The sequence below is a fragment of the Rhipicephalus microplus genome, chromosome 4 (genome assembly GCF_043290135.1).
Source record: "Rhipicephalus microplus isolate Deutch F79 chromosome 4, USDA_Rmic, whole genome shotgun sequence".
In the NCBI taxonomy this organism is placed as follows: domain Eukaryota; kingdom Metazoa; phylum Arthropoda; class Arachnida; order Ixodida; family Ixodidae; genus Rhipicephalus; species Rhipicephalus microplus.
This window is the reverse complement of record NC_134703.1, coordinates 164,863,808-164,878,159: the sequence shown is the minus strand read 5'-3', so window position 1 is coordinate 164,878,159 and position 14,352 is coordinate 164,863,808. Positions and strand designations below refer to the sequence as shown.

Below are 14,352 nucleotides of genomic sequence, written 5' to 3'. Positions count from 1 at the left end.
GGCATTGTGGCGGGGAGCTTCGATGGCGGCGACCGCGGGGTGTGGGCCTAACAAGCTTAGCTCCTAAATGTAGCAACCGTGGTCTGAGCCATCGATGCAACAGCGAAAAGTAAGTGTCGGGAATTTAACGCCGCCTCTAATCGAAGTGGTGCTGATTAGACACAGATCTACGGAAGAGAGAATCGAATGAGAAACGCCAGCGGCAAGATTTAAGGCTGTACAACAGAATGTAGGAAATCGCAAAAAAAAAGAAAAGAAACTAGAGGACCACAGAGAACAAAAAAAAAAGAGCAGATAAATCCAGCATAGACAAAGGAGAGACAAATACGAAGCAATGCTCCGCAATTCACATAGCATTCATATGGTGTGGAAGTGGTTTAAATTTTTGGATAACCATTTTGCTCTTCGTACTGTACAATAGCGCATTGCGGCATTGGGTACGGTATATCCAAGTAGATTGCAGTTCGAATGGATAAGTAACGTTTCGCCCATGGGATATGCTTTTGAAAACAGAAAACCCCGAGGAAGAGACTAAAAAAAGGAATGGCATGGAGGTCAACCAAACACGCATGTAGGTTTCACGCGACAGCGGGAAACAGGAGACGGGAGAACAACAGCAATTACAGTGAAGACAAAAAAAAAAGGAGACTTCATATTAAAGTGCATATTGACAGTGCACTCAGTTCCTAATGTATGTTTGTGAGATCAGGTTTTAGGGCTGACACGTGTGAAGGGCAACAGCCCAGAGACCAACGGGGATGAAGAGAGACACGCAAATGTAACAAACTCGCCCAGAGCAATTACTGGCCAATGCAGCAACAATGTGGGCGGAAGTTGCTAGATTATTAGAAGAATTTGCCAGTTTATTGTATTATACGAAAGGCAAGCCTTTGGCGTCGACTAGCTCGTCTAACTTTTACTTTTCCTGCTGCTACTTGTTTATGGTTGCATGATGAACGAAATGCGTAGGATGAAATTGCCTCGCAGTTGTCACAGGAAGCATCTGTAATGATATATGTTTTAGCTATGGTGATTTGTAGCAAAGCATCTCTTGATGGGTACGGAAGGTTTTACCAGAAACCCCATAACGAGTCGTCACGTAGCATCTTTTTGAAAACTTCGCAATCATAGAACCACATCGTGAGATAGGGAACTAAACAGGACAAACAAGAAGGGAGGGACGAGCTCATGCGCGGAATAGACACTCATAAACATGAAAAATAGGTTTGGCACTCATAAACAAAAAAAAAAAAACAGACAGAAAACTTCGGTTAAAACTTGTGACGCCCCATACATGACCTCTTCCTATGACTTAGGCGCAAAATACTGCAGTAAATATTCGGTATTTCGATCTCAAAGGGGACCGCAAGATTGTTACAAAAAAAAAAGTGCCGCCATATCCACGAAGTGAATGATGATGAGTGGGCGAAGCTCCGGAGGTAAACCTGGTAAACCATGAATCCTCTGTACATTTTGCCCACTCGATTTTATTACATCGCTCCCCCTAGTGTACGTCGCCGCACTAAATCGAACGATTGCCTTCAACCAATGACACGCGCCATATGTGACATCATTCCTATTTTATAAGATCTCGCGTCTTTCATCAACTACAAGTACCGCTTTCTAGTTTATAACATCTTGCATCTTTTCATCATCCGCTACAAGTACCACCATCAGGTAAACACTACGAGAACTAAACGAGAGGTGGCTACATACAGGAGACGGTACCGCCATCTAGTGAACACTGCAAGAACTAAACTAGAGGTGGCTATATACAGGGGACAGTACCGCCATCTAGTGAACACTGCAAGAACTAAACTAGAGGTGGCTACATACAGGGGGCGCACAGCCCACGCCCTAAGAAGCTTCGCCCCTAAAAGCGGAGTTTGAACTAATGGGCGGGTGCTAGAATAAATGGACGTTTCGCCACACTGCGTGGGTACAACCCAAAGAAGCCACCTCAAGACACGTTGTCTCGATCCAGGCGCTGCTACCCGTTGGTGGCAGGTCATTTGAAAATTAAGTTCATTAAGCTCCAACAGCTAACAGAGCTGATTAATCAGAGATACGTTAGAAACAAGCACTCACATGCATTCACGTGATCAGTGAGCCTTAATGTCCGAATGTGAGACGCTTTATGTGCTCCAAAACACGTTTATTTACATTGCAGAGTTAATAAGATGAAAATGAGAAGAAATGAGTCATTTAGATTTGTTTGCATCTTTTCTGTCGCAGCTCCATGAGCATCGTTCGCAGCTTACTCAAGATCTCCAGGGCAGCTTCTGAATTTTACTCTGCGGATAAGTGCTGCTGTTTTCCTGTATTACACATGTAGTAAATTTGGTTTGGTTTCACTGAACATTGTGATTATTCTGGCCTGACATATGCCAGGAACGGTGAAAGCCAGGGGGCTCCCAGTTTCAATTAGCCATTGCGGATACCGACGCGTTAAAACTGTCGGGAGGTTTCCCCCATGGAAATACACAGGGCTGCCGGTACCAGGGCGTCAGTTTTAATTACATGTAAGTTCGCAATATTCTTGTGTGAATTGCCCAGCTTTTACTGTAAAAACAAAATCTGAACTTTATTTAAAGAAACTATCAGAAATATAACCATCAGTTTCTAATCATTTTTAGACACAACAAAAACCACGCGGTGGCAGGAAAGTTTACACGAATAACCAGACCGAAAAAAATGGCGTTTTAAAACATCTTTTTCTCTACGATCTGCCTGTGAAATTCTAGCTGTTTACTTTGTGCAAGTTCTCTTTTTTTGCTGACCTCGTAATCATCGCCAAAACAGACCTCACCCACCAAGGCCACTGTGAAGCTACGCGGTAGGTTTCAGCATTAACGCCAATCCATGAAAAGCACCCCGTTCGACGCTTCCTATTTCGCCTGTACAGGGAAAGCATACCACCATACCTCCAGGGCATCCCACTTGCAGTTCGGGTGGCTTTCCAGCTCGAAGCGTTCGAAGATGAGGCGCAGCCGTTCGCCTGGTGACGCCCGTATCTCCCACTCGCAGAGCAGCCCGTTCTCATAGGGGTTCGGGTGGCCCGGCGACGTGAAGCGACCTTTGTCAAGCGACATGACACCACCGCAACCAGGGATCGCTGCACACAGGAACCGTGCATTAGATGTCACTACTTCCGACCAACTCCTTGCGGAATGTGAATCCAACCAACCATTCGCTTGCCTGGCATCGGCATTACCATCAAGGGAGAAATTGTTTTCGGCAAAGGGATTACAAAGCTGCTGATTAAGAATGCCAGTTATAGTTGACAAACGCATTCGGAAGGCGCAAACAGCAACTTTCGGTGAAACTTTTTTGAAGCATTTTTGATTTTCAAGCAGCAAGCTAATTTATCGATTAATTGACGTTCCATCAATCTGACAAATGTAACATTCCGTGCCTGGTGTATTCAGTCGTTCTATAAATGTCTGCATGACTAACTTATGATCATTTGTCAATGTATATTTATTTTGAAAGTGTTTTATGCCGGGATCCACCAAGACTTTATTGACGCATTTCTGTGAGGAAAGGATATCATAAAACTGCAAATTATCGAATAGCCAAAGGAAAAAGTGTTATCCTCAAGAATATAACCAATGACCTCACGGTCTGCCACCACAGACGGCGGGCATGTTGTGCGTTGTGCCATGGTATTGTAACGTGATAGTGTTTAAGAGCTCGTTTTGCGGGAATCCCGACGTCGGTGTCACCATCGTTGGTTGTGGACGAAAAATCTTCCTATTTTGCGTGACCAAAAAATCAAGAAAGATGCAAAGTGAACATATCCTAAAAAAGTTTTGGGTCCAAGTGGGGATAGAACTCGGGTCGTAAGCGGGCTGTTTACCGCACAACCACGCGTGTTTTTGTGAATTCAATGAAGATAAGCCCCTTTGTTTCGAAATTCATTGAAACTATCGTTCATACTATACAAACATACGCGTCCTGTATACATGCGTCACAATAAAAGGTGAAATAATGTAGTAGTATTGCTTAGTACATTGCAAGCGTACATTGTGATTGGGTGTCAGAAAAAGCGATTATCATAAGGACTTCGTGGTTCGAAGCCGGTTATTCACTACACAAAGCACGCACGTTACTCGCCTAATCAAGTAAGGCCACGTGGTGGGTGCGTAGCAAGTTCGGAAATATTTTCTGCACTAAGTGTTTGAAGTACGCACTAGGAACAGGATATGACTATCACGTTCAACTCTTATAGGCGAAGCTTGATGGTCCCCCAATTTTTTTCTTACCGTTATTTCTTTCAGGCTTTTGACAAGTTACGTGCACCTACGAAACCTAAACTAACAGTATACACACAAGAAAGATTGATGTTAGCCATGCTATAACCTTGGGCCACAAAAAAAGAAAAAGAATACAACATCAACAAAAAAACAATATTAGTAGTAAAGCAGTCAAGGGTCTTTCACACTGGAGAGACGGTTCAATCAAAACTCGTTTAAGACAGCGATAGGTCCGACCCTTTGAAAACACTCAGGCTCAGACTCGTGTATGTTAAGTTCCCGAATATTAATATACCGTAAAGTGCACTGCCGAAAAGCTAGCACAGGACGCAGCAGTCATCGCTTTTCTTTAGAGCCAAAAGCAATAGAGGCCCATAAGCATTGTTAAATCGTAGAGTAAACCATCATTCCTATTGTCTGACAAAATGATCAAATGCCACGTAAATCGATTGGTGATCCTTTTTTCAATATTTTTCGGAGGACGTCCTATACAAACTGTGAATAAATACCAGCCGACGAAGAGCACGAGAACACAGAAATATGCAGGAGACACGTTTGTATAACTCTTATGTGTGTGACAGTGGCACAGCAGATTGCAGCCATAATAAAAAGGGGTACATCTGGCCATATATAAGCTCCCGTACATCGTCTATTTATTATTGAAAGCTATCGCAAACCATGGTGCTTTTCTGTGTTTTTTTAAATCGTATTCCAATATAGTCCAGTTAAAACGGGTAAGTTCCAGCCTGCCTGCTTCGAAATTATTCATGAGGACATATACCGTTTTGTATAAATATAATATATACCGAGAAACACAGAATCGTTTTCGTAATTCCACTACATGCCACTTCACGCGTACTTCGCAAAACAATAATTACGAAAAAAAATGTGAAACTCCCGGGATATGCTGTGCAGTTCCACTGGTGGTCATCTGTCTGACGATTTGTCACTCCAGCTGCCTGTATCCACCTGAAGTATAAGTGGATACTTGCTTTGTGCAGCTGCAATATAGGAACTCACTTATGCTCGGTGTATATTACTCACGAAAAAAAAAAAAGGCAGCGCTTTCAAGGCTTGTATCGCTGAGAAGGTTTTCAGCTTTTACTGGGCAAAATTGAAGCGCCATCTGTCCCTATATTTTCTCTTATTGGTATCAGTATATCCTTCCAGAAAATGCATCGGTCTGTCAAATCTTAAAGCGGGATGTGTCTGACCAGAATGTTTTTTTATGACGTGTTCGCGCAAAAGTTATGGCTTTCATCTGGAAGGCCCCTTCATGCAGTGCCAGAATTTGGAGACACTCACATGGCACGGCCGCATAGGTGGCGTAAAAACCAGAGTCGGTGCTGGACTCATCTGAATGGAATCGGATGAGCATGTTGTGTCCAGAGCTGAGGACGGGGCGCTCGCCGGCTGAATTGTTTGTGCCACAAAAGACAGCCAGCTGGCGGTCTTGCTCTGTGGCACCGTCGTAGATCTGCAACGTAGCCACACAACGTCATACATTTAAGTTCCGGTAATCCGCAGTCTCATATCTTAATTGCTCTATTGAAAATGACATGAGAAACCTGCTTTTGAGAATATGCGAGTGACAAGTACGATAAGTTATGCGATAAGACTGGAGTGCGATACGACTGGAGCTGTCTGGATTTACTTCGTATGCCTTGATTTCGTTCGCGCCACTGATTTTTGTTTTATGTGAATGATACGCCCTCACTGACAACAAAGAATCTTTGAAACATGTTTCAACAGAACATTTCAACTTAAGTGAGTACACTGTCGTCTAAGCGTTGTTTAGGTACTTCATGTTTTATATATGTAATCATGTCTCCATTGAAGCTCACACAACCGCGGTCGTTCGCTGTCACGTGAACAAGCAAGTCTTCCATAGGGCGTATTTTTATTTTATTATTTTTATTTACAGGTACGTTACAGGCCCTTGGTTAGGGCATTGAGTAAGGGGGGCTAACAAAGACATGTACAACAAGTAAAAGGGCGAAAGGTGCCAAAACGTAAGCTCGAGACATGAGTAACAAATAAACAAGAAATAAGTAAGTATAAATTGACATCATACATCGTTACCAAAAAACAAGAAAGATGCAGTTCATGGCACGCAGCAGTTAGGAAGTGTACAATACGTGTAAGTTAAATTGGCACAGATTGTGGTACAATACACTGGGAAAATCATGAAAGCGCTTACAGGAAGTGTGAACAGTTCGTCCTAAGCAAACAAAAATAAAGCACAAAAAAATAAGGGGGCAATAAGCGCATTAGAAAAAAAAACTTTTTGCACAGCATTATGAATGTCATATACATACAAGAACGAAGCTGTGAACATGAAATTATGAACCAAAATGTAAGACCAATTTGTTGCGGAAGGAAACAGGGTTAGTGTCAGATACCAAGTTATCGGGAAGATCATTCCACAACGTGATGGCATGAGGCAAAGCGGATGCGTTAAAAGAGTTTGTTTTGCCGTAAATGCGCGAGAAACTAAGCCGGTTGTGCAGTCTAGTTGATAAATAGGAGGGTCGTTCAATTGGAAGTCTGGTCATTTTAGTGCTATTGACGTATTTATGAAAGAGGCATAAAAGAGAAATGTTGCGGCGAGTGGATAATAATTGAAGTGAATAATCCATTTTAAGTTGTGTTACGCTGCAGCAGAAATTTTAATTACGAGAAATGAATCAGACTGCCCTATTTTGAACTGCCTCGATCATGTTGGTTAAGTAATTTTGGTGGGGGAACCATATTGGTGAGGCAAATTCAAGTTGAGGTCGAACAAAAGTTTCGTAAGCTAGTTTTCGGACGTTAGCGGGGGAGGAATGTAAGTTACGGCGTAGGTATCCCAGTGATCTCGAGGCATTTGCGCAGATGTTAGTGATGTGAGAGGACCATGAAAGATTTTGTGTGAAATGTAGGCCCAAATATTTGTATGTAAAAATATGCGAGAGCGGGTCATTATTTATACGGTATGAAAAAATGGAGGGGTCATGCTTACGGCTAAATGAGATGGTTTTGCATTTTGATGCGTTTAGAACCATTGGCCACGTCTCACACCATTTCATAATTACATCAAGGTTTTTCTGTAGTGCGTAATGATCGTTAACATTTTTGATAGGGTGGTAGATTATGCAGTCATCGCAAATATTCGTATGAATGATGTGACGCCATCAGGTAAGTCGTTTATAAATATAAGAAATAGCAGCGGGGCGAGCACGCTGCCCTGTGGCACCCCGGAAGTTACATCGCATATTGACGACGAATCGTTATTGATGACAGTGAACTGTTTCCGGAGAGAAAGAAAATTTCGAAGCCATGATAAGGTTAGTGAGTCTAATTGAAGAGCAGATAGCTTTGAGATTAGGCGGCAGTGGGGCACACGGTCAAACGCTTTCGAAAAGTCAAGAAAAAAGCAGTCTATTTGGAGGTTATTATTCATGTTCGAGTGAAGGTCAGTCGTGAATTCTAGCAGTTGTGTCTCGCATGACCAATCTTTCCTAAACCCATGTTGGTTGCGGAAAAAGAACTAGTTAGACTCAAGATGGTTGTAAATGTGCGAAGCGATAATGTGTTCTAATAGCTTGCAGCAAATGGATGTAAGTGAGATTGGACGGTAATTTTGGGGTAGATGTTGGTCTCCAGACTTGAACAATGGGGTAACTTTTGCAACTTTCCAGTCGTCAGGTATCTGCCCAGACTCTAAAGATTGTTGAAAATTATAGCACAGAATGTTACTGGTAATGGAAATTGTGTTCTTTAGTACTTTTGAGTTAATTATCAGCCCCAGCGGAGCTAGACAGCTTCAGCTTGGTTATCAGACATTCTATACCTTTAGCTGTAATTTCGATAGGTTTCATGTACTGGTAATCATAATCGGGCACGTTAGGTAATGTGGATTGGTCTTCTCGAGTAAACATTGAGGCAAAAAAAGTGTTAAAAGCAGAACAACACTGGCTGTTAGAAAGAGGTTCATGATTCTCATCATGTAAGGTAATGTGGTTAGCATCCCGATTGCGAGATATTTCACGCCAGAATTTTTTCGGGTTAGTTTTTAGGAGGGAGCCCAGGTCTGTTGAAAAATATTTAAGTTTAGCAGAACGTATAGCTGCGCAGTAGGTGTTTAAACACTGTTTATACTTATCCCACGCACTGGCTGTGCGCAGGCGTTTAGCATTTCGGTAGAGACGTTTCTTTTTATTTCTTAGTTGGTTGAGTGACTTAGCGAACCAGGCATTACACTTGTCATTAGATATCAAAATCAAGGGAATGTATTTATTAATCAAGACGGTCATTTTGTCACGGAAAAGTACCCAGTTGTCATGGACCGAGCGACTGCTAAACAAGGTCAAGCATACCTGGTTAAAGAATATTTCAAGTTCATTGTTGATTTCGGCATAGTTAGCTTTACTATAGTCGCGAATTTTTTTGGTAGTTTTGCCGGAAAACGTTACAGGAAGATCAAGGGTTACTTCAAGAAGTCTGTGATCGCTAAGACCTTCTCGGTAAAGGACTTCCACGACTGTATCAGGGGCTGAGGTCAGTATTAAATCTAAAATATTGTTTCCACGGGTGGGTTTATTGACCACCTGTACAAGATTAAAGTCAAGCGTTAGGCTGATAAACTAGGATGATGTGTTACAAGGGGAAAATAGAAGGTTTCAATCAATCTGGGGAAGGTTGAAGTCTCCAAAAAGAAAGATTTCAGCAGCATTAAACTTTAAAACGGACTGTTTTAGCAGTGGAGCCTGTTTAAGCCTGCCTTCAAAAATGCGCGATTCGCGTAAAGTCAGCTGCACCATAACCATGACAACTAGAGAAGCCTTAGTTGCTAAAACACCTGGCATAACCTGAAGACGTCGTACAAAGTGGCGGAGCGTAATAGCGTTGACCTTGCAGCTACTACCGCTAAGTCATGCCCAGCGATGGAGATACCTCACGGAAGCAAGTTCCGTCGGGCCACTACCGCTCGATCGGATACATCCATGCGATGCGCAAAAAACGTACGTACTCCAGTAGAAAAGCAGTGCATCGGGGAGAGAGGCTTGTCTCGGTAGGAGAACGGCAGCGACGAGCATATCATAAGTACGCGGTCGGAGAAAGGGCGAACAAGAAATGCCTTCAAATCGGCCAGCTTCACTACGTTTCCAGCATTGCGCGGCCGAATGCAAGCTTTCGCCTTTAAAACAATCTTGCATAAGTAGTGATTTTGCTACTACAGTAAAAAAGTACCTTCAAGTAGTCGTAGGAGCAGTTAGGGTGGTGTTCCATCTGGACGGTGGCGATGTGCAGTTGGATCCTCTTTCCTGGCGGCACAGCCAGAGTCCACAAGCAGTTCCGGTTCGAAGGGTAGTGGTCGGGGTACCCCGGAGAACTCACCGAACCCATGTTCGCCACCGGCATCACTTTGCCGCACTCTGCGAATGAACAGTTTGAGAAACACGCACAGAAAACAAGCAGGATAATCACACGTAAGTGGTGCTGTGCTGGAAACTAGTTTAGCGGTGCAATTACATTGGCACTAAGAAGGAGCGTGGGCGTTAAATTATACATCATCATGGCGGTGCCAAATTCAGCCCACGGGTAGTATACAAATACTGTAAATAAGGGTAATATTTAGTTATTGGAGAAAACAAAGATGTATTCTTGGTGACCTTCCGTGGTGAGTGATTATGACAACAGCTGACTAGAAAAAGCGGAACTGACTACACTTCAAGGCTTCGAAGACAGTCTAATGGTCACTTCAGGTGATCAGAATTGACCAAGCCTCAACCATTTGAGTATCCTCATATCACAGGTATAGCTTAAGCTCGTACGATAAACTATTCTCACAGCCTTGATCATAAGGACAATCGCCGTTTGACACACGCGCACTTTTAAGAGAGAGAAACTGCTTTACTCAAGCATTTGCTCTGAGCACATATATGACACATATATGACACATTACCACATATATGACTGTACCAAAGGGCAAAGGTAAAAGCTTATTGATAGAAAAACAATAAATAATACATAATTTGTCACCACGGCAATGCTACATTTGAAGCAGCTGCGCCGCACGTTCAGAGTTGTTTAGAAAAGAGCGTAGAGTAACATTTTTTTATGCATACCATGGTGTTAATGTTTCTCAAAACCAGCGACAAAATTAGATAAAGTCAAACATTAGAAATAATTCCCATAAATGCTTCGAAGAGGTTATATTCAGGTGTACGAAAGGTGTTTTCGCTAAAAACAAAATTTCAATAATGAATAGGCAGCAAGTGCTTCTGCGTCTCTGCAGTTGTCCAACCGAAAGGATACAAATAACCACAGTATAGTTTATTTTTCATCAATAAATTTGGTAAAAGACAGCTGCAGATAAAAGCTGCAGGATAAAACCTCTCCAAAACAGGAAGGTTGACAAGGACCAGTAGCCATATTTGAACACAACAGCAGTGACTGGAATCGATTGTAATTTCCATTACTTGTACTTCTAAAATAAAAACTTGGTTGATTTATTGATTGCTGATAAAGTAAGAGACATTTGATTCAGTCAAAATATCAGCAGTCATGCAGCTGGGCCCTGCAGAACGAAAGCATTAGCGATGCACGTATTCACATTCCGAAAGAAATCTACAGCAAATTCACAGCTCCTATAGTCCCCGGTAATGAAGGCGACAGGATTCTAATAAAAAAGGTGCAAGGCAGGAAGGCGCAATCTTTCCAACGCTATTCATGGTGTGCTTGCAGGTTTTCAGTGCACTAGATTGGGAAGAGTTAGGACTATGAATTATTAATAAGTAACCTTAGTAACGTGGTATTTGTTGATGACATAGCAGTGATTAATAAAAATCCGTAAACAGTGGTTGTGTTGAGCCAACGTTTCGACAAGCGGACTTGTCTTTCTTAAGACATGATTATTTGTTACGTTCTATTGCGCAAGGGCCAATTGATGGCTAAATAGCGCCAGGTCATAGGACAGGAGATGACAACTATGAATATGTCGAGCGGTTGTATAAGGGTCTTGAAATTCCTCGCGCTAAGACGGGTAAAACATAGAAATGATAAAATTGTGACAGTGGCGTGAAATGTGTAGGGCGAATGGATGTTGAAATGTTCTGTTAATAAAAGCGTGATGGAGATTATTGGCACTAGCACAGGTGCCTCGTCAGCGCCCTTGTGTCCAAGGGCCACGAGGTAGGTGCTTTAAAATGTAGCCACCGCAACAGCAACCTCTCTTGAGAAGCTGCGCTACGCGATGCCTGGGTATATTACATGAAAAGTGCGGACATCTCCTAATAAAGCCAACACAGATTTACCAGTGAAAAGTGGTTCCCTACTGACGAGCATCACAGCAAGTTAGAGAAGGTTCAGAAAACCGTGCAACAGGCCAGTCACCTGATAAAAAGGGGATACAACCAAAAGCCACGGACTGAAAGAAAACTGCACGAAAATCATCCAGGCGTTAGTCACAAGCATGATCACGTACGGGACCCCGTATGCAGATATGAAGAATAGCCAGAAGATTAAACTTAACACTTTTATCAGAAACATCTACAAGGTGGACATGCACCTGTCCCCTTCCACATCCACGGAAAACTTGCTTAAAGTGGGAGTGCACATCACATGGGAAGAGCTCGCGGAAGCACACCATGTCAACCAGCTGGAGAGACTGCAGCTGACGAATACGGGTAGAGAGCTCTGCTCCAACGTTTGGGTTACCGCATCGAAGATGACATGCATGTCCCTCAGCGTATTCCGCACAAGATCAGAAATAACTTACATATAAGCAATATCCCAAGGAACATGCATCTCGAATATGAGAAAGGAAGACAAGTCAGGATAAAGCTGCTCAAGCAGATATTACAACGCACCAACACCAATGAGGAATGTGTGAAATACATGGACGCAGCGGCTTACCTTACGAATGACCGTTTTGCTATAAGCGTGGTCGACCAAAGCGACAAAGAATTAAGAGCAGCATCCATATGTGCCAAGGACGCGAGTACAGCGGAAGAGCTGGGCATAGCCCTGGTCATCGCTACATGCAAGAACACGTGGGTTACTGTGATAACAGATTCGCAAGAGGCGTGTAGAAGATAGATTAAAGGAAGGATTGGAAAGACAGCACTACATGTCTTAAAAAGCACCAAGGTGTACTAAATAACCATCCTTTGGACTCCGGGACATGAGTCTGGACATGAGTCGGGACATGGACTCCGGGACATGAGTGGCGCACGCCGCGGTTCGAGATAATGCACACCAAGCCATCTCCGACACGATGGGATCACGTACCAACGGCTGTCACGACGAGCATGAGAGCATACCGAAGAAGTACGCAGACATTTTGGCGAACTACAGGAAGCAACGAAAGTGGTACCCGCCAGCACACAAGAGTCTGAGTAGGGAACAAGCGGTGATATGAAGAAGACTACAAGCTGGAACTAACCCACACGGAACATTGATGCACGCTATGTATCCAAAAACGTTCAGGTGGGACTGCAAGTTATGCCCTCCAGACACGCGCAACACTCTGTGCCACATGGTGCTCGAGTGTCGCAACAATCCGAACATACCACCGTTGTCAGCGCCAAGTGCAAACGCAAACGAAAGGAAAGGAACGGATAAATAGGAAGCATTCGAAGACCAGTGGGAGGCTTTGCTGGTGACGCAGGACCCTGAGAACCAGCTACAATTGGTGAACCAGGCTCGAGCGGCGGCAGCGAGCCATGGCTACCTGGACTGAGGAGAACACCCACCTTAGGGCTGGAGTACAAAGAGCCTGGTCCAAATAAAGTTCATTTCATTCATTCTATGCTCTATTCACTGTTAATATTTTGCAGACGATAAATGCATGTACACGGAAATTGCCCCCACAGGCTATCTCTGCCACGAAATGTGTCATTACCTGCTTAAGAGACAATGAGCGAAGTGGTTCAGGGAACAAACCGGTGTTAAGGATATCAGAGTCAAAGTGAAGAAGAAATGGGCATGAAAAGGGCAGGTAGAGCTTAGAAAAGACAACCGGAGGTCATTAGGTGTGAATCTTTAGATTCCAAGAGAAGGCGAATGCGTGAGGGGGAGACAGAAACTTAGGTGAGCAGATGAGATCAACAAGCTTGCGGGTATAACCTGGAAGCAGGAAGTACAGGACCTGGTTCATTCGCGGAACGTGAGTGAGGTTCTTGCCCTTCAGTGGGCGTGCTGAGACGGATGGTGATGAAGGTGATGAAAGGCGTTAACTACACACCAGGCTCGATGCTGGTCCACTCAATCACGAACCCATCGGCGCCAACAGAACTGTCCGAGTGGAAGTGCAAGTAGATCGCCGACTGGCTCGATACAATGCTACTGCCACTCAGCTGTGTGCCGCAGTAGCGCCCAATGGTGCGGCGAGATGACGTGGGGCCGTCGTGGATCTCCAGGTAGTCGAATGCACACTCGTGACCCTCCTCCAGGATGAACGAGGTGAAAGTCAGATTCAGCACCTGCCAAGGGTAACATTGGGGTTAGGAATCAGGCTGGGCGTAATAGACCGGGAAAAATGTGACAGTTATCTGTTTTGGAACAAAACCTAAAAGCACAATAAAATTCACTCACCTAGAAGAAACACGCATAAAGAACTTGAGGTTTTGTATTTTCGTCGCAGCTTACAATTTCATTATATTTGTACCTTGCACTTAGAGAGGTAGGTGAAACCGGCAGGAATCGCACATATATGCTTTGTAAGTCACCATCAGCCGGACTATGTCACCTGCGTTAATGATATTGCTGGGACAATCATAAGGCGCCCTAATTTTCTCGCCATGCCGGAGCTAACACTGCGGGCAGGCGAAGAAGAGCATTGACATGTGTGAGCTGATTTTGACGTCAAGAGCTCTCCATGTATTATCAATCTGCCTAACTTGCCAACTTAGACGGCTTAGCACCAGTGCTTATAATTGGTGTGCATTACTTTTGTACCCGTTTGATTTTAAGATTAACAATGGAAGCCTGTTTTTACAAAAACTGGCATCACACCCATTCAAAAAGAATCCTTACTTGAACATGATGATCTCGAATGTTCGCGCTTTTTAAAGACGATAGCATTTCTTCGGCTAGTAGCAGTAAACAAGTT

At 43.6% G+C, this 14,352-nt stretch overlaps 1 protein-coding gene across 2 annotated transcripts in view; it reads right to left on the bottom strand.

The window, feature by feature from the left end:
• LOC119172937 (cubilin) overlaps positions 1-14,352 on the bottom strand; it is a 284,534-nt gene that overhangs the window by 169,282 nt on the left and 100,900 nt on the right. For both annotated transcript variants that reach the window (XM_075893824.1, XM_075893825.1), the window contains exons 16-19: positions 13,486-13,723; positions 9,489-9,673; positions 5,562-5,733; positions 2,925-3,115 (exon numbers count right to left, since the gene is read on the bottom strand). In XM_075893824.1, the coding sequence (XP_075749939.1) occupies positions 2,925-3,115; positions 5,562-5,733; positions 9,489-9,673; positions 13,486-13,723 (786 nt within the window). The remainder of the gene's footprint in view (positions 1-2,924; positions 3,116-5,561; positions 5,734-9,488; positions 9,674-13,485; positions 13,724-14,352) is intronic.